We start from the raw sequence: 23317 nt of genomic DNA, 5'->3' as shown, positions 1-23317 counted from the left end.
TAGTATCAGCCTTTTGGTGTCATTTTCATTTAGTGCATGTTCTGACAAGGTTTTCTGAGGACAAATATGTTATACAAGTAATATGGCTCTGATGAAGTAAGTCCTCACAGTTTGGCTGCATAAGTGCATCGTGCCAGACTGAAAAAGTATTATTTATGACGTCCAAGCCACACCTCATTGTTATCCGACAGATACGCAACATTTAGAAAGAAGGTTGAGACAAGGTACTTTGCTCTGATGACAAGCCTGCAAAGAAATTCACAGAAAACAGCTGACCTCCATCTCTCTCCGTTTTCCACAGGGGTGTCACAGCACAAAGGTTAAAACCATAACTCCAGGCTTCTGAAGCAGGCAGCTTTGAAAGCTAAGATGTATTAAGCCATTCAGGTATGTTCTTGGACCGTCAAAGCAGTTCATGATGAAACTGTTTTGTTGTTTTTTTACCCACAATTTCCAATGAAAGAGAAAGGTTTAAAGGATATTTGCGCCACTGGCACATTTTCATTAGAAATTCATCTTCTATTAGTGTCAGATGCTGTTAGTTTATGTCTGCCGTCAACAATCTGAGTCAAATAAAACCATCTTTTACTCTCTGCAGTGCAAAATAATAAATAAATGAAGAGAACATACTTATAGTTATTTGAAATGTATATTCATGTTGTTAGATGTAGCCATTCTGAAGACCTGGACATTGCTTTCGTTTAAAATGTTACACAATACTGCCATCGTGTGACCACCTTTATTTTTGCTGATTAGTTTCTTGCACTAAAACAATCGTAGTAATGAAAACTGGAGAAGCTGCCTTCATTAATGACTATTAATTAGTGTGAATCAAATTAATTGGGTTTTTAAAAAGTTAAACATTTGCCATGTTTCAGCGAGCTTTTAAGCTACACAAATTATTTAAATGTGCATCGTATTTCTAGTGTGAGGTTTAAGGGTAAAAATCGAACCTGAAGGTTCAGCCAAGCTGTCCCTTCTTAGGTGTGATTTTTATTTTTCCATATTTGTGGGAGATACACCAGCCTGAAGAAACCACATGGAAAATTGTTTGTCTGTACTGCTGTTGGTAATCCTGAAGAAATGTTTTAATTATTCATGTTCCCACTTAAAACTACTTGAAGGTTGTTCAAGATTGCCTTTCATTTTCTTGTGTGACGTTTGTTCATCACAAGAAAACAACCTTTTTTTTCTTGTGTGAAAAAAGGTTGTTTAATGGATTAATGACAGAAAACAATGTGATGCTGAGAGCAATTTTTTCCCCAACACTCAACTGTAATCTTCAGAGCACAGATGATTATTCACAATCTGTATCGCTTCCTGCCCAATCCATCTCTGCATTTCATTCGACTAACAAATGGCGATAAAGTAAATGAAACCTGTTTATTTTAAAAAGCTTTTTGCTATTTTTTTTTTTCTTCATATGACAATATGGTTCTGCGAGGCAGCTGGGCATCTTGAGGCGGGAGAGTCGTGGGTTGGAGATCAAACACACTGCTGTTGACAATGAGGTGAAATTTGATTTAATTTGAACCGGAGTGCACTTCATTTGTAAAAGCATCTTCAGTGTAACAGAAGCTGAAAGCGGAATGGAAACCATTTTTTATTAGTCAAAGCCAGACAGTAAGATTTTACCCCATATTTTCAATGGGGATGTAACATTTAATTCATTGTACAGGTTTTTGTTTTCTTTTAATTCCCTTATTTGCATCTGAAGCTGCATTCAAATGTACATTTTTCCACTAATGATCCATAAGACCTCATCATGTCTTTTCCTCATAGACCCCATAGGTCACCAAGTGTTTTACTTGGATAATGATCAAAATGTAGTAATAGGTCGGATCAAAGTGTTGCCATGTGAAACACTGTGACACAGAAACGACTGATGTTGTAGAGGAGGATGTGGAGGCTCCAACAGAGACACCAGCTCTAGTAAAAGACACGCACAAAGAAAGTGTCTTGGTAGTACTTCACATTAAAACCTAGCGTGCAAAGCGCACGTCAGGACAGAAGGACACAAACTGACTGGACAAGAACCGGAGGAGTCTTGGTATTATTCCATGCTTCTGAAAAATTTGAAACATGACTAAAATTAAGAAAAATAAAAATAAAAAAAAAATCATCTGTTAAATTTGTTTATCCAATTCAGGGTTTCACCTTTTCGAGTGATACAGAAAGAAACTGAGCTGGAATTTCTAAATCTGCACATGTGGAGCACATGAACGAACAGCTGAACACAGTGGCACTGAGCCGGCTTCCTTCGTGGTGTTCACGCCACAGCTGAGACTGGATTCTCGCCTGTGCCTCTTGTTCTCCCAACAAGACTGCAGCCTCCGGTCGCACATCAGACAGCAGTGGGAAATGTTTAGTCTCACGTGTGGTTACTGCTATTAGCTAACTGTCTCTTTGTGGGAGAGTCTCTTACTCTCTGTGCGGCGCAGTGGACGTGGACAGGGACTCCTCCGGGCAGACAGACCACGCTGGGCTCACTGAAGGTGTTGTGACACAGGTGGCACCCTTTCTTCTCCGACACAATAATAGGTTTCCTCCGCTCTTTTAACTGTAGAAGAAGAAAACACGAGTTACATCAAAGCTGAAACCCTTTTTTTTTTTTTTGCAATATTTGAAAATCAAGTGTCAACTATTCAAAAGAAGGAGCAAAAATAATGTCTGATCAGACTTTGTGATTATGTGCTTCAGTTTATTTATATTTTTATTATTAGTTCCAAATAAAAATGGGTTTAAGTAAATCTAAAATATAGGTTTGACCTAACCAACTTATGGAAGCACATAACTGCCAGAGCTTGAAAAGAAAGCAGTATTTAATTTTAATGAGAAAACTTTGTTACGACATGCAAAACTTGTTAAAAAGAGTTTTCACCACTTAAAAATAATTTGTTAAAAAGGAAATTTATACATCTCATTAAAACCAAAATATATTCTCTTAAATAAGAAAGGTTGTAGCATCTTTTGATGCCACGGGGAGAGGAAGGGAAGTCATGGCGAGCCCCTTTACACCTTCGCAATCTGTCAGAGTGTATTTTCACATCTCGTTATAATGAGCAATGTTCTTGCTATGACAAGATATAAAACTCATTAGGTTAAAATGAGAACGCTTTTCTTTAAAGCAAGAAAATCTCATAAGATAAAAAACATATTCATATTCATTTAAACATGTTGTTTAAATGAGAAACAATCTCGTTTTAAGAAGACACTTAACGTTCCTGAATTAATTCCCAATCTCTGTCCGTTAAACACTTCTGTAGAAACTGGCCTAGCCTTAAAAAAAAAAAAAAAAAAAAAAAATTCCAAAACACAAGAAACAACAAAGTCAAAGCAGAGTTATTAATAATTACAGGAGTCTCTAAAGCCCACTGGTTTAATTAGCTGGTCCATCAATTAAAGCATAACCAACATTTGGTTAAAAAAAATTGATTTATGAACAAATAAGCGGACGGTTTAGGAAAACAGGTTTGCTCACCCTGTCATGCAGCAGCTGCACGTTCTCAGAGCGGGCGAGGCCCAAAGCGATCTGGGAGGTCCGGGCGGCGTGCATGCTGGCCCTGACGGCTCGGTTCAAGAAAGGCCTCAGCAGCTGCAGCGACCAGTTCTCCGGAAGCATCCGCAGGACGCGGACGGCGTCGAACACCTCGCCGTGCCTGTTTAGCAGATCCACGGCCGCCATCTCCATCTCGCCGCCAGCTGCTTGGCCTTTTCCAGGAGGGGCGCCGTCGAGATAGACCCCCAGGAGGAGGTGGAACAGCTGCTGCCGATATGCTGGATCTCGATTGGACGAGGCCCAGATGCAGAAGGCCTCGGCGGACGGGAAGTCTCTGAGTTTGTGGACCAGGATGTGCAGCGCTTTGTCGTGCTCCTCTAATTTCCCGTGCAGAGTTGCACGCTCTAGCAGCAGCTTGTCGCAGCTCTCCGTTTTACCTAACCCGGGTTTAAACAGAATTTGTAAAAAAAAAAAAAAAGAGCTTCGATCTCGATGACTCTAAAATAAATATTCCTGTCGCAGTGGATGGTTTGTGTTACCTAAAACAAACTGCACACGGTATAAGTTGGACTCCCTGAGCATGGCTTGAAGCTTCTCTCTGGCTCTGGTCAGCTGCCCCTCATCAGTCGGCGACTCTGACAGCAACAGCATGACCCTGTCCAGGTACAACACAACCAGGTGTGTGTGGAACTTCTCTTTCTGCACAAGAAGGGAAAAAAGCCCCCAAAAATAGTCAAATCCATCTAAATAATAACATGATGACTGTGGTTGTGGTTTGGCTAGGTAGCAATGCAGCCACCCATTTTCACAAGCAGTAGGACTTACGCTGCAGGATTTGTGAATTCAGATCACATTTATCTGATTCAAAGAGCTTACAAGTCCTGGTTGTGGGACTCATGACATTTTCTTGCATTTTCAAATTGAATCCCCCAAATAAAGGTTACATCTAACCTGTATTTTCCTCTCCAACACAAGGTGCTCCAGGTAGAGGAGCAGAGCCTGGCTGTGTTTCCCCAGGTAGGTGATGACTTCATCTGGGTTCAGCTCTGATCGATCTTTGCCGACAGGCCTCTTAGTAAAGATCCGGATACCCGTCTATTAAGAAAAAAAGCAAATAAAAATTCTTTAAAATGACCAAAAATGATCAGTCAAAAAGAGAACCGCAAGGTCTGTGGAAGTTCCTAAATACTTTTTTTTTGCAGATTTCACAACCGCATGCAATAGAAAAGTGAACTCATTTAGTTTTTTCTGTTAAAAAAAACACCTTCAATTATATGGCAGCTTGCTGAAGAGAATAAGCAGCAAATATTATGAATGAGGAAGAGAGTAAATATACTGTAGCCATGAAAAGTGGGAAGTTGGATCTTCCCAGAAACAAATGTTGAAGACGACAATATCTGGGTCAAAGCTGCACCAAAAGTCAGACATCAGAGTTACATTTTTGGGGAACCTACGGTGGGATCCTTCAGCAAAGCCCAGTTTGCATACTTCCACACAATCTCCATACTGGAAGAGCAGCAGAGAAAGTCCACAATGTACTCATACAGATCGGATCTGGTGGAGTCCTGCAGTTCTCCATCTACAATGCGAATCCACAACTAAAAAAAATAAAAATAAAAAAAAACAGAGGAGAGAGGACGTTAGTGATCTGGTGCAGGTTCTATTTTATTTATTTATTTTTTTAAATGTTAGGAATACAAACCTTTAGCGCTGCTGCATCCTGACCGTTAAAATGATAGAGAAGCCCGAGTGCAAAATATCTGAGAGAAATAAAAGGGCGGATTGAGTCGAGCTTCAAAAACACAATTACATTTCTGTGCCGAGTAATTAAACCGGCTTGGCTGAACCGGACACGGATTTAACAGCTTCATCGGGAAGTTAATTAACAGCACGGGACAGTGAGCGGTATTTACCCAACAAAGGCTCGCCTCAGACAATCCTTTAGGAATTGGTCAATTTCATCACTGAAATAATTAATGAAAATCATACCAATTCCCACAGTAATCCTCTATTCTAACTCCACATGCTAATTTTCTCAGAGTTTAAACAGAATCGCTGAGATTAATAATAGAAAGTTCTGGCTTCTTATAGAGCTGATAAAGAAATCACAGCATAATATTTGTGTCTTAATCTGCTGTAAGGAAATGGACATTTTAATAAGGAATCTACATTTTTCACTCGCCAGGGTTCCAACACACACTTCTGACCAAATCGCCATCAGAAATTCTCAGTCCAGTTTTAACCCATTTCTTAAAGCCTCAATACAGAGTTTACAACTTATGTTTAATGCACACTTTGGGGGGGAAAAAATTGAGATGGACAGCCAAACAATCAGCAAGGATAGATGAATAGACAAACTGATGGATGATCAAATGGATGGACAGATTGAAAAAACAACTATATTGATTGATAGATGGACTACCAGATGATGTATGGACAAATAAACTTGACAAAAGAAAACTCAGGGAGGTAGAGCGAGTAACTGAAGAAAAGTTATGTTTGTCGGATGCTGGTCGGATGCTGGTCGGATGCAGTACAGCACAGAGAATGATGGTTTTTTTATTTTTTCTGTGCTTCATTTCCTTTTTCCAGTCCGTGTTAAAACTCCCCGACACCATGTCAACCAAATTCTATCTATTCAACTCAGGCTGCAACTAATTATTATTTTAGTAACTGATTATTCTATGGATTAATTTGATCTAAAAAAAAATAGGCACATTCTGCAGATATTTCATTTAAGCCTCTTATGTCTCATTTTGTGCAATATTAGATGTACATTCAAAGATAAAAATAAACAAATAATTATGTTCTCTTCTTTTAAGTAAGACAGTAGAACACGTTTCTTTAGTGGACTCCTGATCATCTGCGATGAAAAAAACCCACTCCAAACATGAACATGTGAAGAGCTCAGACCTTTCTGTTTGACTTTAACATCAATACAACGACGCACTAATCTGATGATTCATGTTCGGATTAACCGGTTAAAGCTAAAACTATGCCACTATAAGAGCTCTGAGTAAAACATATTTACAGTTTCTTTTTATCTTAAAGGCAAAATGTATATATTTCCGTACAGTTTGGGCGTAATTATTGTTCGAACCGTGTTGTTTTTTTCAGCCTTTTTCCGAGTCTGTACAGTCTAGCTATAGACTAACCGATTACTTAATTGGTTGACGATTACTCCAACAATCGACTCATCACAATTAATCGCTTCAGCCCTACTTTAAACCAGATGAATAATCGTAGCAGCATACACACTTGTGATACTTCTCCAGCCAGGGAACGCTGTCTGTGAGCACGCAGGAATTGTCCGAGGCCAGCAGGTCCAGCAGGCTGTCGTGATCCAGCTCGGCGTAGAGCTTCAGCAGAGCCGTGTCCACCTCGTCTCTGCAGCCGTTCACCGCGTCTGTGCTGCGAACCTGAACGGAGGGAGGAAAATCGCAAGTTAAAGCCACACAACCACGCCACACGCTGCTAGAGGCGAGGCTATTGTAACCCGGTTACCTCTCCTAAATAGCTGATGAGGAATTTCTTGCATCGCAGCACTTTCTCCTGGTCACCTTGTGCCAGATGGTTGAGATCCGCGAACTCGTGAAGAGGAGGGTGGCAGCGCATGAACGAGGAGGAAGACGGTAGCAGCAGGGGGTAGAGAGAGATGAGCTCCCGCACATCCAGCTCACCCTTCCTGGAACAATTCAAGATACTTCATATGACATATTAAAAGTAAAAAAACAGACTAATATTTGTCATACAAGACTAACACATTTATCAAATTACATAAAGCTCCTCTTTGGAGGTGTCAATAAAAAGACAAAGACGTAGAAAAGAATACAAGCAACTTATTTTCAAAAACATCACGGCTTTTGTCAAATTACTGGAAATGCTAATTATTAAAATCTGTAACAGTTTTTGAAATATGAAAAAAAAAATGTCCGCATTTACAGGAGTAACACGATAGCCTTAATGAGACGAGATGAGCCGGTTATATTATGTAAACCTTTACAGCAATGGTTAAATTGAAGTGCATGAGAAGAGAAGAAAAATTCACAAGAATCAGATGGTTCTTGCGAAGGGTTTCGAAAACGGTCGCGACCTCAATAAAAAGCAACTCCAGCTGTTACCTAAAGTGTTCTTTAGCCTCCAGGAACTGAAGCTGGCCAAACTTTATGAACCCTGCCTGCTGAAGGATTCTTCTGTGCAAAACCTGGGGGAAGTGGCAACAATGGAAAGAAAAATTTAACTGCAGAAATTACACAGTGTGCCAAGTACAACATGAAGTTTTTCAAACCTAAGCAAGGTAATTGACCAAATATGTAATTTTATAACAGAGCGATGATTTAAAATATCTAAATTCTTAAGTAAATATTTATCAGTAATTTCCTGTTGCTGTTCAGACCAACAGAAAAAGTTTCAAAATATCAAAAAAATACAAGCTGACAGCAAGTAACTTCATACCAAGATTTTAAAACGTCTTTCTGTTCTGCGAGATTTATTGATCAAGCAAAGAAAAATAATTTAGTCACCTAGCTGGCAATAGGTATTAAGATTAATTGACATTAATCACCATAAGAGCTTTGACTCATTCTCTATGCAAGTTCAAATGTCAAAAAGAAATCATGCTGCCTCTGTCAATCATTTTAGCCCAGATGTTACATCCAAAAATATGTTTCTTTTGATTGTCTTTTCATTTGTGGAAGTAAATTAAATTCTACGTTTCCACTAAACCTTTTTTCAAGTGTGTATGGAAACTAAAAGATGTCCTAAACCCCTCAACCACACTTTTAGACCAGCACAGGACTAAAAGTCTAATTTACCCAGAAAAGTCTCACTACTGTACATTAAAATTTCTGAGGACATAACATTTTGGACGTATAAAACAACAACAACAAAAAAAAGAGAGAGGTCCAGATTTTGACTCGAGTCTGACTCTGCTTCAAGTCTCATGACTCAAGTCCACACCGCTGGTGTATATGGAAACAAACGTTTGAGATGCTTCATTTACATTTTCAGATTCAAATGAATGTGGATGGTGATGAAGAATTTACATTTTGCTTCGTTAAATCCAGACAACCTGAAGGTCATTTTTACCTTCTATGCAAACAGGATTTGGTGTGTGTCCTATAATTAAGTTGATTAAAAGTTTCCGCTTCTCTTTGGGCACATTTGTATCCTAAGACCTTCAGATACCATCAGCCCGGCATCGATACGGTCGTTCTTTTAGGCCTTGTATTTTGTCTTTCTATTAAAACAACCTGCTGATATTTACCTGGAACTTGTCTTTGGGGATATTTCTCTGAGCTCCCTCGGTTAAGACCAGCGCTTCCTCCACTCTGTGGCTGGCCAGTAAGTCTTGAATCTGTCTCTCCAGTGGCAGAGGAACCAGGACGTAAACAGACTTAGTGGAAGCCAGCATGACTTTACCTAAAACACACACACAACCCTCACACGCTCAGGCTGTGATTGCGCATGTATTTGTTTTAAGAAAAAAAAACAAAGGGTCGACTCATCCTCCCGTTAATCCACTGCTATTCAAAGCAACATTTAAAAAGTGTCCAGCTCTAAAATGCGATCACTTTGTTATTATTTCTCATCAACATTTGGCAAACAAGAAGAATTTAGATTAAGATTTTTTTTTTTATAGAGCCTTGCAAAGGTTTTCCACCTATGGGATTGCAGCTTTTAGACTTTCTGAGTCTTAATCTGAGAAAAAGACAATGAAACTGACAAACTGAACAGAAACACTACAGCTAAGAAGACAATAATTTGAGTGGCTGTAAAAAAAAAACTGATCATCTCCATATTTTAACCACAGAAAATATTTTGATCACGTGAAAGCCAGAGGATGCGAGCGCACCTTCAAAATCTTGCAGAACGCGTCCATCCCTGAACGAAAGAGTCTGTTTCAGTTGTTGGTCCAACATGCTGTAGATGGTGACGAAGTTTTCATCCAGAGCCACCACATACGGAAAACACACAGCGGCAGCAATCACGCTCTCTGACCAGTTAACGGGAGCCCGCTGAGATGCTCCCTCTGAGTTGGCGAACATCCCTGGAGGCGGGATGACGAGGGGGGGGAGAAAAAAAACTTTTACTGAGCACAAAAAGGTAGAGATATGACCTTTCAAACTTTGGAAAGAAATACAACTGGGAAAACTGGACTCATCACTGAGTACACAACAAATATTGTAACTTACATCATGCAATAGTCTAGTTTCTAGGGACAGAAACAAGACTGTCTAAGCAAACTAATTCTACAACCTACAACAAAAGAAAAAATAGCTTCAGTACAAGGTGCAAAGCAGATTCTTGCAGGTGGATAAGAGCAGCTTTTGTTCCCGGCAGAACTCCCAACTTTATGAGCCGCCGTCGATGAACTCACCGAGACCGCCAGGAGCGGCGAGGAGGAACTCCTCTCTGCTGATCCGCTTCACAATGGGTCTCCTCTCCTCGCTGTTGTAAGGGAAGAGGTCCTGCGAAGCTCCTGTGTTGTAGTTAAGGATCATGTACTGCGTTGTGAGGGCCAAGCACAGGAAGCACCCATCGATACTGACGGCGCATGGCTGCTCCGGAGTATTCACCTCTTTGACCAACTGCACTCTATCCTCGTAGACGATGTAAATCTGAACTGTCCGCCTCTTGGACGACAGCACGCCCATCTCCACGCAGAACGGGTCCCCGTTGACGGGGTTCTCGTTGACGCAGAACGCGGTCACGCCTCGGATTTTGACCCCGCCGCCAGCTGCCGAGGGAACCGACTCCAGAGTCACCATGTCAACGAGGAACACTATTCCATCGCAAAGCACTATGAGGCGCTCCAGAGCGGAAGCGGCACGCAGCTCAGCGACGGGCTTCTTGAGGCCAAGGTATTTGTGAAGCAGCTTCTGGGTCGAATAGCTCAGCTTGCCTTTGGAGGAAGTGACCTCGTCCAGGAGAAAGTGGTGGATGAAGCAGTCGTTGGTGCCCACGTACAAGTGTTTCCCGCAGCACTCGATGCACTCGATGTTGATGCGAGCCTTGTCGCCCATGAGGAGGTCACGCTCCACAGCGGGAACAAGCTCAAAAGCCTTCACACTCATCTCAGCCAAGGCATCTAGACTAAACAGCAGAAGACAGGCGTCAGCAAAACTGCACAAAGACGGACGAAAAGAGGAAGTAGTTAATTTAATGAAACTAAATGTTTCTGTCAGGCGGACCCTTTTAACATTAACCTAGGGTTGAGTATTTCACAGTATAATTACTCTAAGAAATGCATTCAACCACGGAAATGTACAGTTTAGAGCATTATTTTTGTTTGTTTAATTTTGTGGAAGCATCACGATCCACTCAGCTCCATAAAAAAATTAAGTACACCCTTAACTGTGTACAAGCCCTGGTTAATTTAAACTCTCTACAATTTAATCCACTGTATTAAACACTGCAAGGGATTTACAATATAAATACACACATGCATTTATTAGGATTTAGCCCAATGGCAATAAAAAAAAGAAATAAATCAGCTCTGAATGGTCATCAGGCAAGTGAAATACTCAAACCTAGTTCATTACATACGATTTGCAAAATTCTAAATCAAGACAATGTCCTTTGATGTGATTTTGTGTATAATCAAAATTCAATAAATGATGGGAACATATGCTTTGAAGTATAAATGGAGACAATCGTACTAATCTTGTTGAGATTGATTAAAAATATTAATAATTTTCCATTACAAATACAAATGGGCATTATAGACTTTTTAGGTTAGTATGGAGTTTATCCTAATATCTTGTGGTATTCAGTTTGTTGAAGATTAAAAAAGAAATTATGATAGGAAGTCACAAAAAGAAACCACTGCAGTCGTTTTTAGCAACAGACTTCATGGCAGGACTGCACCTTCCTGTACCCAAAGCCCACAAACACAAGGACTGCACTTAGGAAAAAAACTATTTATGGACCCATTAGTACATAGGTAATGCAGTTCTATTGCTAAACAGCAAACAACAAGCAAATGCAATCATATTTTGAAAGATAGAGCTTAGGTCAGTGTTGGTCGTATTGACCTAAGCTTGGAAATAGTTTTTTGGAGGGGCTGGGGGGCGAAGAGGAGTTCTGCAAACATCATCAAGTAAAGATGATCACTGTCACAACAACTCAAAAATCTTATGACGATTAGAAGAATTTAACAATAACGACAAACAACAATTCCCCACCCCTAGTTACAGCCTTTACAGGGGGATATATTTCTGTTTTCATTTTGCCTGTCATTACTTTTAGAATATTTTTTCAAGAACAACGAAATATTCCCTGAGAGTCAAGTTGTGTTAATTGAGATTATTTAGTGTAATCTGATCGCAATTAAAATAAACTCGAGTTCTTGTTTTTTTTTTTTTATCTTTCCAGAAGTCAATGCTAGTGATCAATACTTTCTGAAACGGTTTTCCATAATAACTGTTTCACATGGTGTCACATGGCGATGACTGCAGATTTCAACACAGCTGTACATGAAGCACGTGACTCCGTACTTCCTGGCCGTTAAATCATTAATATACATTTGCATTATAAATACATACATATATAGGCATATACGAATTCTTTTAGCACGTATACAAGTATTCGAGAAACGAAAGGGGGAAGGAATTGGAGACTTTCTCTTTCATGCTTCAGGATTGGCTTTAGCTGCCTGTTAGCTTCCCAAACCAAGCGCCCAAAAACGGCAAAAAAAGTTTCCTCCGAGGGAAAACCAACTGTCAGAAAACAAGGTATTGTGTTTACATATTGACACCATTCAATAAAGATTGAAATGGGTTCTCGCTTTCTTAAAAATCCGTGGGAATCTTACTGGTGAAGCTACTATTAGCTTACACCGTTCTAGTCAGGCTAAAGCTAACAGTATTTTTTTATAGTTCTTGGATTTCCAATTATGTGACTGAAATGGAAGATAATCAGTGTGGGTTCAAAACAGCTAAGCTGGTTTGCTGTTTCATGTGCGTGTCTGCTTCAAAAACAAAAAAGAGCCATGAATCCAGTCGATCACTCATCTCTTTATCTGATGCTCGGCGGACCAACTCCCTGCCGAGTTTGTGGTGGAGTTGTCGGCGTTAGCAGCCACGATACCTACCGCTGCAGACAGGCCGAATCAGCACCAAAAGGCGAGCCCTAATGCTCTGGAGGCAGCCGTCATGGGATGTTTGTAAAAATACACATCAATCTAGCCATGGTGTCCAAGAAGCCACCGAGGCACGCGGAGGAAAATTTCCGTTTTTACTGCTCGGGTCCTTCGGATCCAAAGTAAAACAGCCTCCCATCCAAACCTCCGCTGACTGCAGGTGGAACGCAGGTGCGTTCAAGACCATCTGGGAGGGGTGGAAATCTGCAAAGACTATTTAAAAAAACGAAAAGAAGAAAAAAAAAAAAAACTTGGAGACAATTACCATTTGATCAGACTTGATCAAGTCTAACAAGTTGATATTGTTAACAACACTTTTTTTTTATTTTTATAAAGCTCTACTTAGAGTATCAACAAAACAAGTGGTTCTAAGTACATCACATTTATACTTCCTTACCACTGTAAATATAAAGCATATAGTTTATGAGTACTTTTAAAGTTATAATAAACACGATTTAAAAAATACATATATCACACAATCTCAGTTGGGTATTTTTTTTAGTTTCATGTAACATTAATAAGAACTAAAGTGCTTGTTATTTCACTTTAGTTCTCGAGAGACTGAACATATTGAGTTAATACATACATGTATAGTAAGTAGAATAAAATGTTCTGAATCTAGTATCAAAGTACAGACAATACTTCTTAAATGTGAAAATCCGAGACACTCTTGAACGCACCTGTCCAAGGGAGCCCGTCTGAGAAAAGCCATTTTGTTATGCTAGCTAGCTAAATGGTAAAGACAGCTACCAACAACATGAGTCGAACATGTCAACGCTAACTAAGTCGCGTTGGAGCTCCTCTTTTCTTTTGCCCAACACATTAACTGAGCTAGTTAAAATCCGTTTGTAGTCCGCACTGACATGGACTAGCCTACAAAGCTAAAAAGAAAAGTGGCGAATGGGACGAAAAGTGTGCTGCAGTTTTAGATAACACTCCGTTAGCTAGCTATGTGTTTACTTAGCTGTCTCTAGTTTATTTTTGATGCTCACCTAGCGTTGTGTTTTTCAAGTTTTTGCAACATCATGTACTTTAAATAGACTTCTTGTGGTGCCATCCAGAGACAATCTAGTTCAACGAAGGGACCGCATTGCTGGAAGCGAACAAAACAGGCAACAGGACAAACCAGCAGTAACATAGCAAAAACACTTTGAAGCACACAGCGGTAAGCCAAAGCGCTAATCTGATAATGGCAGAGGACACCCGACAGGACAAGAGGGCCAGCTTCTCGGCTCTGACCGAGCACAGCACCAACGGGATGGCCAGGACTTCAGGCAAAACAGGCGCCTCAAAGAAATTAGTGATCAAAAACTTCAAAGGTACTGTCACTGTAGTGCTTTTTTCCCCCACAGCACCAGCAACAGGGGAGGATGGAGGTCTCAAGTCATGCTACAGAAGATTATGTGTGTCAGTGGTTTTACTTTGTTGTTTTATTTAAAAATAACCATTTGCTCCTTAAAGCCTGCTACGTTAAAACCAACCAACTTGCTCACACTTTCAAATAATGCAGTAATTGTATTTTGTCTTACGCGCTTCATATCTTTAAGCAGTTAGTTGTTATTTCCTCCTGAAATTCTCACTTTTCGTGCAGAATTCCCTGTGTCTTGGTAAAGCAGGCTCACTAAAAAGTGTATTAGTCTATTTCTGGATCTCAGCTGAGAGAAATCACAACTTTACATAACTATGTAGGCCACTTCCCTGGGTAAATGTGTACTCCAATAAAGTAATAATATAATTGTGACATTAAACTCTTCACTATTAAATTCAAATGGGCCAATTGCCACTATCAAAACTATTAAAACATTTTGTATTTTCAGTCCTATTGTAGCTACGGTTTAAAATCCGTTCATTGAGAAGACGGAGAAAGTGCCAGAGTAATCAGAGATTTTTTCTGGCTGCTGTAGGAATAGATTAGTCCAGTACTGCCCCTCCCCCACTTGTTCCTGTACACTACCTTTAAGCTAGCTAAAAGAAGGGAAAGAGTTCTTTATAGAATTTATTCCGTTATAATAATATATATATAAAAAAAACAAGTTATGCCATAAAAAGTTTTACTCTGGGTTATTGTGAGAATCTCAGATCTGCTCATGTTTTTTTTATGTTTCAGCAGCACTGTTTAAAGAATTGAATTTCTCGTTAAACTTTAACTAAATATGTAATTTAGTTAAAGTTAATTTAATTTAGTTATTTAAAATAAATATGTATTTTACAAATGAGAAAAGTATGCAGATTTTGCAAAAAGTAGAAAAAAATATAAGAATTGTTAAAATATCAAAATAAAAAGTACTCAAAAGAAAAAACAAAACAAAACAACAATTTTAACCAACATCACTTTTTGGAATTTCCACCATGTTGGTTTTGTTTTTATTACCGGTAAATGTTCGGTGGGTCCAAAGTGTCGGCTGTAGAAAATACTCCACCTGCAGTTTGTCAGCCGTTCAAAAAAAAAGTCTCAGCTAGTAGGAAAATGTTGTTCTTTTGAAATCAAAAAGTAGTAAAAATTGACATGGGTCTTTAATGAGTACATTATAAAGGTTTGGAGATTTCTGTGGAAACATTAAAACATAAAAGCTTAATAATATATCAGTGAACTAAAACGTGCAAGTCGATGTTTTTAAAAAGTGCAGTTAAATGTTTGGGGGCATTAAGTGACCGAATAGTTGTCACCTCACCTTTGACTGGTAGAGAAAAGTTTTTCTTTTCCCTGTTTTTGTTGATCATATCAGCAACCTGTTTGATCCTGTCTATTGTTGCGTTTCAACAGATAGGCCAAAACTAGCAGAGAACTATACAGAAGACACGTGGCTGAAGCTTCGGGATGCGGTGGGCGCCATCCAGAACAGCACCTCCATCAAGTACAACCTGGAAGAGCTCTATCAGGTCGGTGTAGTTAAACATCAAGCTTGAATTTGAAAAACTTGTCTCAGGTTCCGTCTGTGGAAATCAGTTTTGCTTAATATTCAAGTTGCTTAAATACGTCTCCTGTGGAGAAGGCTGAAGACTTCACTTCCTCATGTGTTTCTTGTCTTTTTTTTTTTCTGTGACTCTTAACAAACGTTTCGCTGAAACGCCTAAAAGGCCGTGGAGAACCTGTGTTCGTACAAAGTCTCCCCCACGCTGTACAAGCAGCTGCGGCAGGTTTGCGAGGACCATGTGCGGGCACAGATTCATCAGTTCAGAGAATATCCTTTGTATTTGTCCACAACCTCGTCAGCCAGATCAGGAGAAACCTTTACAAAGCCCAACAGCGGTAAGACGTCAAGGATTTTTGGGTGATTGAATTATCAGTTGCAATATTTGGCTGGCCGACTGCACTGATGAATTTGTAGCTGTAACAGTCAAAACTTTCTGATTTTGTTGAGAGAACAAAATGGGAAAGTTTTGACTGTTTTGTTTTCAAAATAATTTTGGAGTTAAGAGCTAAAAGCTCTATGAGTGACATTTTCCCCAGTGAAATTTCAAGTTGTTGTTGTTGTGGTGGTACTTGTTTGTGGTTTTACCTTTAACCTGGAGCTCACAGAGTCGATGGACAACCTTTCCTTCCTGAAGCGAATGAATCGCTGCTGGCAGGACCACTGCAGGCAAACTGTAAGAGATGAGTTTCAATCCTGTAATTTCAAAAGTGTTCCAGAGTGTTTACTTAATCGGTGACGTGATAATAATTCCCCTCTTTCTAGATAATGATCCGAAGCATCTTTCTCTTCCTGGATCGAACATATGTGCTTCAGAACTCTCTGCTGCCCTCCATCTGGTGAGGTTCCGTCGGCTCGGTTGTGTTTCCAGTGATGCATTCAGGAAGCTGATGCTGGTTTGTGCGCCGCAGGGACACTGGGCTGGAGCTGTTCCGCACACACATTGTGAGCGACGGTGCAGTTCAGAAGCGAACGGTGGAAGGCATTTTGGAGCAGATAGAACTGGAGCGAAACGGAGAGACTGTCGATCGCAGTCTGCTGCGGAGCCTGCTGGGCATGCTGTCAGACCTGCAGGTATCCGATAGCAACAGGCAGCAGGCCGCAGCGGTCATTTTTCTACAAATAAAGACTGTGTTTTACTTTTCTTTTGTTCAAAGGTTTACAAAGACTCCTTTGAGGAGAGATTTTTGACTGAAACAAATCGCCTCTATGCAGCTGAAGGACAGCGGCTGATGCAGGAGAGAGACGTGAGAGAAACTCCTAGTAGATCCTGGGGTTATGAGGTCAAGTCCATCATCGGTGTCTTAGTCTGTGCTGTTTTTGTGTTTAGGTGCCTGAATACCTGCACCACGTAGCTCGCCGTTTAGAAGAGGAGAATGATCGAATTGTGAGCTACCTCGACCAGAGCACTCAGTAAGATGCAGAATGTTGTTGAGACATCTATCTATTGCCTCTGTTTGCCTTTAGGAGACACTCAGGCTGAAAACAAACAATAGAATTCCCAAAGTTTGTTTCAGTTCATTTAAGATTCCCTTTCTTAAAGAGGCTGAACTCATGCACAAAATGATACAGTCATGTAAACCTGATTAGTGTAGCTGGGAAAACATTTCTTCTATTACAGATAGAGTTGTAGATTGAGTGAGTTCTGGTAGAGCTGCTACCGCTCACGTCTCCACATTAGGCTAAGAAATCATCTACTTTCAACCAAGAGGTAAAAAAAAAAATGTCTACAAGTTGCCTGTTAACAGGTTTAAATTTCAGATGGATTTACTGCTGCGATAAGGTCCAAAAGCCTTAGGTGTTAACAGAAGTTCATTTTTGAGTGAAAATATGGGAGGTAAAACATAGCATTACAAAATGAAAGGGAGCAAGAGTTGATGTTGTATTGGTATAACTTAATTAAAACGTATATTAAAGCCTATAAGCTTATTTTATAAAACATTTTGAACTTGTATAAAACTTTATGTGATCTTTAAACTGGGAGAGTGCTTTCTAGGAAGAAGATTACATGTAGGTATTCTTCTAAACCAAATAACTAACAAATTGTATTTTTCTTATTCAAATTCTCAGTTTTTGTCAAATTTTTTATTTATTTGTATTCTTTGCTTTTCATCATTTCACAGGAAGCCTCTTATCTGCTGTGTCGAGAAACAACTATTAGGAGAGCATATGAACGCAGTTCTACAAAAAGGTGTTTGTTTGATTTATGTAAATTTCTTATAATAAATATAATCACTTTCTTTTGAACTGTGGCACAGTTGTGTGGTAAAAGTACCAGATTTCTCCTTCTACATAAGACACAGCTGGATGTCCATAGAAAAAGGATTACATGTCCCATATAATGTTACTGTTTCTTCTCCTGTTTAGTGAAGAAATAACGTTTTTCTAAAGTATAATGCTCATGTGAAATATCAATGTCATATACAGTACAGACCAAAAGTTTGGACACAGCTTCTCATTGAATTCAATTAGAAAGTGTGTTCAAATGTTTGGCCTATACTGAGTACTGACCAAACGTTTGGACACATAGTTGTGTCCAAAGTTTTGGTCTTTAGTGTATGTAGCGATTTTTGAGTCTCTGGAAGTGAACAGCTTTTGTTTTAGTAGATGTAATAGTTTGAACTGTGACTTTAAAATGAGTGTGGATGTTCATTTTATGTTAGGTCTGAGCAATCTCCTAGATGAGAACCGTGTTACTGAGCTGGCCCTCCTCTACCAGCTCTTCAGTAAGGTGAAAGCAGGACTGCCCACGCTGCTGCAGTTTTGGAGGGACTATATCAAGGTAAATATGTTAAACACATGTATGACATGTTAGAGATGTATGCTTTAGTCCTGTTAAATCTCAGAAAAGTCTAAATAAACCTTCTGGCTGCAGTCATTCGGTGGGGAGATTGTTTGCACACCAGAGAAGGACAAGGACATGGTTCAAGATCTTTTGGACTTCAAGGATAAGATGGACAATGTTGTGCAGAGCTGCTTTGCACGCAATGAGGCGTTCATCAACGCCATGAAGGAGGCCTTTGAAACCTTCATCAACAAGAGGCCCAACAAGCCTGCTGAACTCATTGGTAGGTCAAGCGAATAACAGTCGTTTACAATCATTTTTAGCCTCATTAACTTCCATTTAGTTTTGAATACTTTATTAGTTCCATGTGCATGTTTTCTGGTTATTCCTTCTTGTTCAGCTAAATACGTGGACTCCAAGTTAAGAGCTGGAAATAAGGAGGCGACAGAGGAGGAACTGGAGAGAATCCTGGACAAGATCATGATAATCTTCCGCTTCATTCACGGTCTGTTCCACCTCTACACGGATGAAGAAGGAACCTTTTCATCATGCTTCACTGGGATTGTCAGACCTGTTCCAAAGTAACAAAGACTGCTTTCGTCCATGCAGGAAAAGACGTGTTTGAGGCTTTTTACAAGAAAGATTTGGCCAAGCGTTTGCTGGTTGGTAAGAGTGCCTCTGTTGATGCTGAAAAGTCCATGCTGTCCAAACTCAAACATGGTGAGTTTCTTGTTTTTAACTTAGTAAATTATTCTTTATTACTTTTCTGGATATATAGTGCAATATAAAAATATTTGTAACTCCTGAACTTTTCACATTACAGCCAAACAATTCAGCAGGTTTTTATTGTAATGCATAGCTGTGAATTGGGGGGAAAAAAAGAAAAACAAAATCAATTTTTTTACAAGTAGAAAGTCTGTTGACCTAAACTGACAGGCTGGGCAAGGAGAGCATTAATCACAGAAGCAACCATGAAGTTCCTAAGTGCTACAGTGTTGTAGTTTAAATCAAATCAAACTATTCATGCCTTACTTTGGACCATCCAGAGTCCAAAAATTCAGGAAAGACTTACAAACAAATGTTCAAAGATGTTCTCTAAATATTCTGATTGAAGTGTTTTTGCAAAGAAGGGTAAGAATATTAGTGTCTATATTTGCGAAACCAGTAAAAGCATACCCAAAAAGATTTGCAGCTGTTATTATAATTAAATATACTGCAATCTGCTGGGTTTCCTGAGATGGAAACCTTTTTAAACTATTTGAATAATTAACTGAGCTTACTTTCTGTAATAACTTGAATCAACTGATTCAAGTGATCAAACTTGTTGAAATATTTTTTTTTTGTAAAATAACTCGAGACGACATTTGTGAATTTAATTGAAATACAAATACTCTTCGGTTTGCAAAAAATATAATATTTAAGCCATTCAAGTTGTGAAAAAAACCACAATGCGTATGAATACTTTTGTAAGGTACTGTGTAAAGAATTTAATAGAAAAATTAGATTTTAATTGTAAAATAATACATACTGTATCACTGTAACCATCTGTTTTATTAAGCCAAAATTATAAATTGAGTTGCTAAATCCCAAAGTAGTCTGTGTGTGTGTGTTTGTAGAGCATGGGGTTATGTCAGCCGTGATATTTGTGCGTTTGCAGAATGTGGCGCGGCCTTCACCAGTAAGCTTGAGGGGATGTTTAAAGACATGGAGCTGTCTAAAGACATCATGATCCAGTTCAAACAGGTACCAGAAATATCCCAGCACATGGACTCAAAAGCACTGCAGTGCTAATGACATATTTACGTGTTTAACTTTTGCAATTCAGTATATGCAGAACCAGAGTGAGCCAAGCAACATAGAACTCACTGTAAACATCCTCACCATGGGTTACTGGCCTTCATACACACCTATGGAGGTCCACCTTCCATCAGAGGTAAGAATGGCTGTGCTGTAAGAATGACAAGAACACAAGGCTTTGACGTGGCCAGCCAATCACATGCTGCTGCTGTAACGTCTTGGTAGATGGTGAAACTCCAGGAAGTGTTCAAGCTGTTCTACCTTGGGAAACACAGTGGAAGGAAGCTGCAGTGGCAGCCCACACTGGGCCATGCTGTACTAAAGTCAGAATTTAAAGAGGTGAGAGCTTGATACATCTCACCAGAGCTCTGAGATGGACAATCGGTAGACCTACGTTTATAGAAACCGTTTTGTCCTACAGGGCAAGAAGGAGCTGCAGGTTTCCCTGTTCCAAACTCTGGTGCTGCTCATGTTCAATGAAGGGGAAGAATTCAGCATGGAGGAGATCCGTGCTGCTACCGGAATAGGTTACACATGTCTTGAAATATGCAGCAACCACAGAGATGCGAGAGAGCCGCCTGTGGCTTTAACTATTGTTATTTGTTGTGTTGCACAGAGGAGGGAGAGCTCAGGCGAACACTGCAGTCCCTGGCCTGTGGGAAAGCTCGCGTCCTCAACAAGAACCCTCGGGGGAAAGAGGTGGAAGATGGAGATCGCTTCAATTTTAACAATGACTTTAAACACAAACTGTTCCGCATCAAAATCAACCAGATTCAAATGAAGGAAACGGTAAATTTCTTTTTTCTGTACTTGTAACTTCAATACTTCCTCTATTTTTTTTTTAATATGCATTTAATTTGCTGTTAACTTTCCACACGCTTTCAACTAATATATCCCTTTCTAAACAGAGGAATCTGTTTGTTGTGTTTTTTATTTTTTTTATTTACTTGTCATATTTCCCGACAGGTCGAGGAGCAGGTAAGCACCACAGAGCGCGTCTTTCAGGACAGGCAGTATCAGATCGATGCAGCTGTTGTGCGCATTATGAAGATGAGGAAAACCCTGAGTCATAACCTGCTGGTATCAGAGCTCTACAACCAGCTCAAGTTTCCTGTCAAGGTGACGTGTTGGACCACTTGTCTTCAGTTTCATTCTCTCCTACATTTACACGCAAATCTCATTGTTTTTTCTTTTTTTGCACAGCCGGGAGACCTGAAGAAGCGGATTGAGTCGCTCATAGACAGAGACTACATGGAGCGTGACAAGGAGATTCCCAACCAGTATCACTATGTCGCCTGAGGGAACGCCGCTGTAGCTGCAGTGCTGTTTCCCACAGCGAACGCACAGCTGGCCCAACTGCACAGGATTACAGCCCCTCAGCCACCCGACTCTCCTCTGGTGCCCATCTTGTCCTTCACATTCACAATCCTGGACGCAGTGTTCAGGAGACGCAGAGCTCCAGAGAGACAAGAGACTTGGCTGCGCTGTTCCCCATTCTGCAATATCCTTCATGGGACTCTGAGACTGGGCTGCAGATGTGGACTGGGTTGTTGATGGTTGGTTCTGACTAACAAATCTGCTAGTGCGAAATTCAACTCAAAATAACTAGCACTTTCTTTGTTTTGTTTTTGATTTTTTTTTTGAGAGATTGGGTTTTCCTTCTTACATCACATTATAAATCACTCTTTGTATTTTGCAGGTTGTGTGTCACGAGTTTTTGGATTTTTATTTCTTCTTTTCTTGAGGTGTTCTCCCTTTAATTGGTTGTGCTAACTACTGAGTGTCAACCTGACTGGCTTGGTTGCTTGACTGGTTAGAGAAGCAGCTGCCTGTGTGAAACCGAGTCTTGAGCAAAACGTTGGCCGATGTGGTTGGGCTCATTGTGTTTTACACTAAAGCTAAATGAGATGCAGGCCAGCCTTTTGTGTATTTTTCTTTTCAGTTTCTTTTACGTTTGACCAAAATGTCCACTGTCACGTGCTGATGCTGATGTTTTTGTAGATCTGACTGTGAGTGCAAACTCACCCCATTGTGAGTGCAAAAAGTGAATTTGAATAAATGAGTATTTAATGATTGAGTTAAATAATGTCTCATATCTGATGGGAGTATTTTCTTATATTAGTCTAACTTGTCTGTGCCACTTTCTTTCACTGATGAACCAGTGGTTTAAAACTTTGTCTTTGGGTAAAATTTCTTTGGTTAGTACAGTCAAGAACTGAAAATCTGCCTGATTTATGAAGTATTGCACATCATAACAGTGATGCAAATTGTGTAGGTTCACTCTCTTTCCCTAACATCTTTACATCTGAGTTGAGCGACAACATTTTCAAAGTCAGAAAAAAAACATTTATTACCCAAGTTAGTTTTACCAATTGAACTTCTGAATTTCAAGTTCATTGAAGTGAAATTGAAAACAAAGTGCTTTTAAATCAGGTTTTTATGGTTCCACTGAAGTGATCAAGAAAGTCTGTTGCCTAAAATTATAGTGTAATCCAAGGAAATCTGTGTAGAGTTAAAAGAAACTCAACTATGCAGTAAGAATGTACCAGGCAGCTGCTAAGTGGTGGAGAGTAGCATTTAAGCAGCCTCCAGTGCCCTTTGGGCTTTTGCACAGCCTCGTGAATTGATGAGGGTGTCAGCTGACTCACCACAAGTCATGTACATTGCAGCTTGCAAAGCGCAGACCCTCTGCCACTTGTAGCACAAAACCAAGCATTAGACACTACTATTACCTTTTTATAACGCTCTTCTGATTGTGTTGCAATAATAATCAGGAAGGAAAAAACAAGGCATGCCGACTCCGTCAACCCCGCCTTATTATACTCAAATTACGTAACCTTAATAGTAAAGTATTATTCTTATATGGAAGTAAATATGTGCCATCAGAATTTGAATAAAAAATGCCTCTGAAATTTGAATGTTGTATGCTAGTGCTTAATTTTTCAGTATTAAAATAAATTCAGAATATATTTTTAACCTAAAAAAAAAATCAGTGTCATTATTTGTACATTTAAAAAAAAAATTCAGTGTAATTTTTTGTACATGGTTGCAATTTTTATTTATTAAAAAAAATTCACAGTCCTATTTTGTTTTTCTCAGTAGGTGTCAGCTATTGTACTATATTCCAAGTCATAGTTAGTCTTTAATGCTGTTTGCGTTTTACTTCTCAACATCAACAGCTC

The 23317-nt window shown here is 39.6% G+C and overlaps 2 protein-coding genes across 3 annotated transcripts; one reads left to right on the top strand and one right to left on the bottom strand.

Moving 5' to 3' along the window:
* Positions 1–1500: 1500 nt before the first annotated feature.
* On the bottom strand, positions 1501–12840 carry tgfbrap1 (transforming growth factor, beta receptor associated protein 1). Of its 2 annotated transcripts, none has more exons than XM_044139090.1 (13): positions 12594–12840; positions 9879–10594; positions 9354–9548; positions 8766–8920; positions 7621–7703; positions 7004–7184; positions 6758–6918; positions 5202–5259; positions 4954–5097; positions 4451–4594; positions 4039–4198; positions 3482–3936; positions 1501–2560 (listed from the first exon to the last, which is right to left on the bottom strand). In XM_044139090.1, the coding sequence occupies exons 2-13, from the start codon at positions 10573–10575 to the stop codon at positions 2372–2374; spliced, it is 2622 nt and encodes an 873-aa protein (XP_043995025.1). In that variant the 5' UTR covers positions 10576–10594; positions 12594–12840; the 3' UTR covers positions 1501–2371. The 2 variants fall into 2 exon arrangements, with proteins under 2 accessions (XP_043995025.1, XP_043995034.1); XM_044139099.1 differs by having other exon boundaries at positions 9879–10589.
* A 471-nt stretch (positions 12841–13311) lies between these two features.
* Positions 13312–22212, top strand: cul4a (cullin 4A). The gene is made up of 20 exons (XM_044139108.1): positions 13312–13960; positions 15406–15521; positions 15720–15823; positions 16160–16229; positions 16319–16392; positions 16465–16627; positions 16711–16800; positions 16884–16966; positions 17677–17744; positions 18217–18335; positions 18429–18621; positions 18739–18843; positions 18948–19058; positions 19996–20081; positions 20164–20271; positions 20361–20474; positions 20557–20662; positions 20752–20924; positions 21102–21254; positions 21339–22212. The coding sequence occupies exons 1-20, from the start codon at positions 13831–13833 to the stop codon at positions 21432–21434; spliced, it is 2262 nt and encodes a 753-aa protein (XP_043995043.1). The 5' UTR covers positions 13312–13830; the 3' UTR covers positions 21435–22212.
* The last annotated feature ends 1105 nt before the right edge of the window (positions 22213–23317 follow it).

The sequence above is a fragment of the Gambusia affinis genome, linkage group LG02, assembly GCF_019740435.1.
Source record: "Gambusia affinis linkage group LG02, SWU_Gaff_1.0, whole genome shotgun sequence".
Lineage (NCBI taxonomy): Eukaryota > Metazoa > Chordata > Actinopteri > Cyprinodontiformes > Poeciliidae > Gambusia > Gambusia affinis.
Note: the sequence above shows the minus strand (reverse complement) of the source record. Positions and strands in the feature narration are given on the sequence as shown.

What these genes read in the sequence shown, in the direction of transcription:
- tgfbrap1 (XM_044139090.1), bottom strand. Translation starts at nt 10,575, where the DNA reads ATGAGTGTGAAGGCTTTTGAGCTTGTTCCCGCTGTGGAGCGTGACCTC. An exon ending in TCCCCAAAGACAAGTTCCAG is followed by an intron (nt 7,704 to 8,765) that starts GTAAATATCAGC and finishes CACTTCCCCCAG; the next exon opens with GTTTTGCACAGAAGAATCCT. An exon ending in TCATCAGCTATTTAGGAGAG is followed by an intron (nt 6,919 to 7,003) that starts GTAACCGGGTTA and finishes CCCTCCGTTCAG; the next exon opens with GTTCGCAGCACAGACGCGGT.
- cul4a (XM_044139108.1), top strand. Translation starts at nt 13,831, where the DNA reads ATGGCAGAGGACACCCGACAGGACAAGAGGGCCAGCTTCTCGGCTCTG. An exon ending in GCTGTCCAAACTCAAACATG is followed by an intron (nt 19,059 to 19,995) that starts GTGAGTTTCTTG and finishes GTGCGTTTGCAG; the next exon opens with AATGTGGCGCGGCCTTCACC. An exon ending in AGGTCCACCTTCCATCAGAG is followed by an intron (nt 20,272 to 20,360) that starts GTAAGAATGGCT and finishes ACGTCTTGGTAG; the next exon opens with ATGGTGAAACTCCAGGAAGT.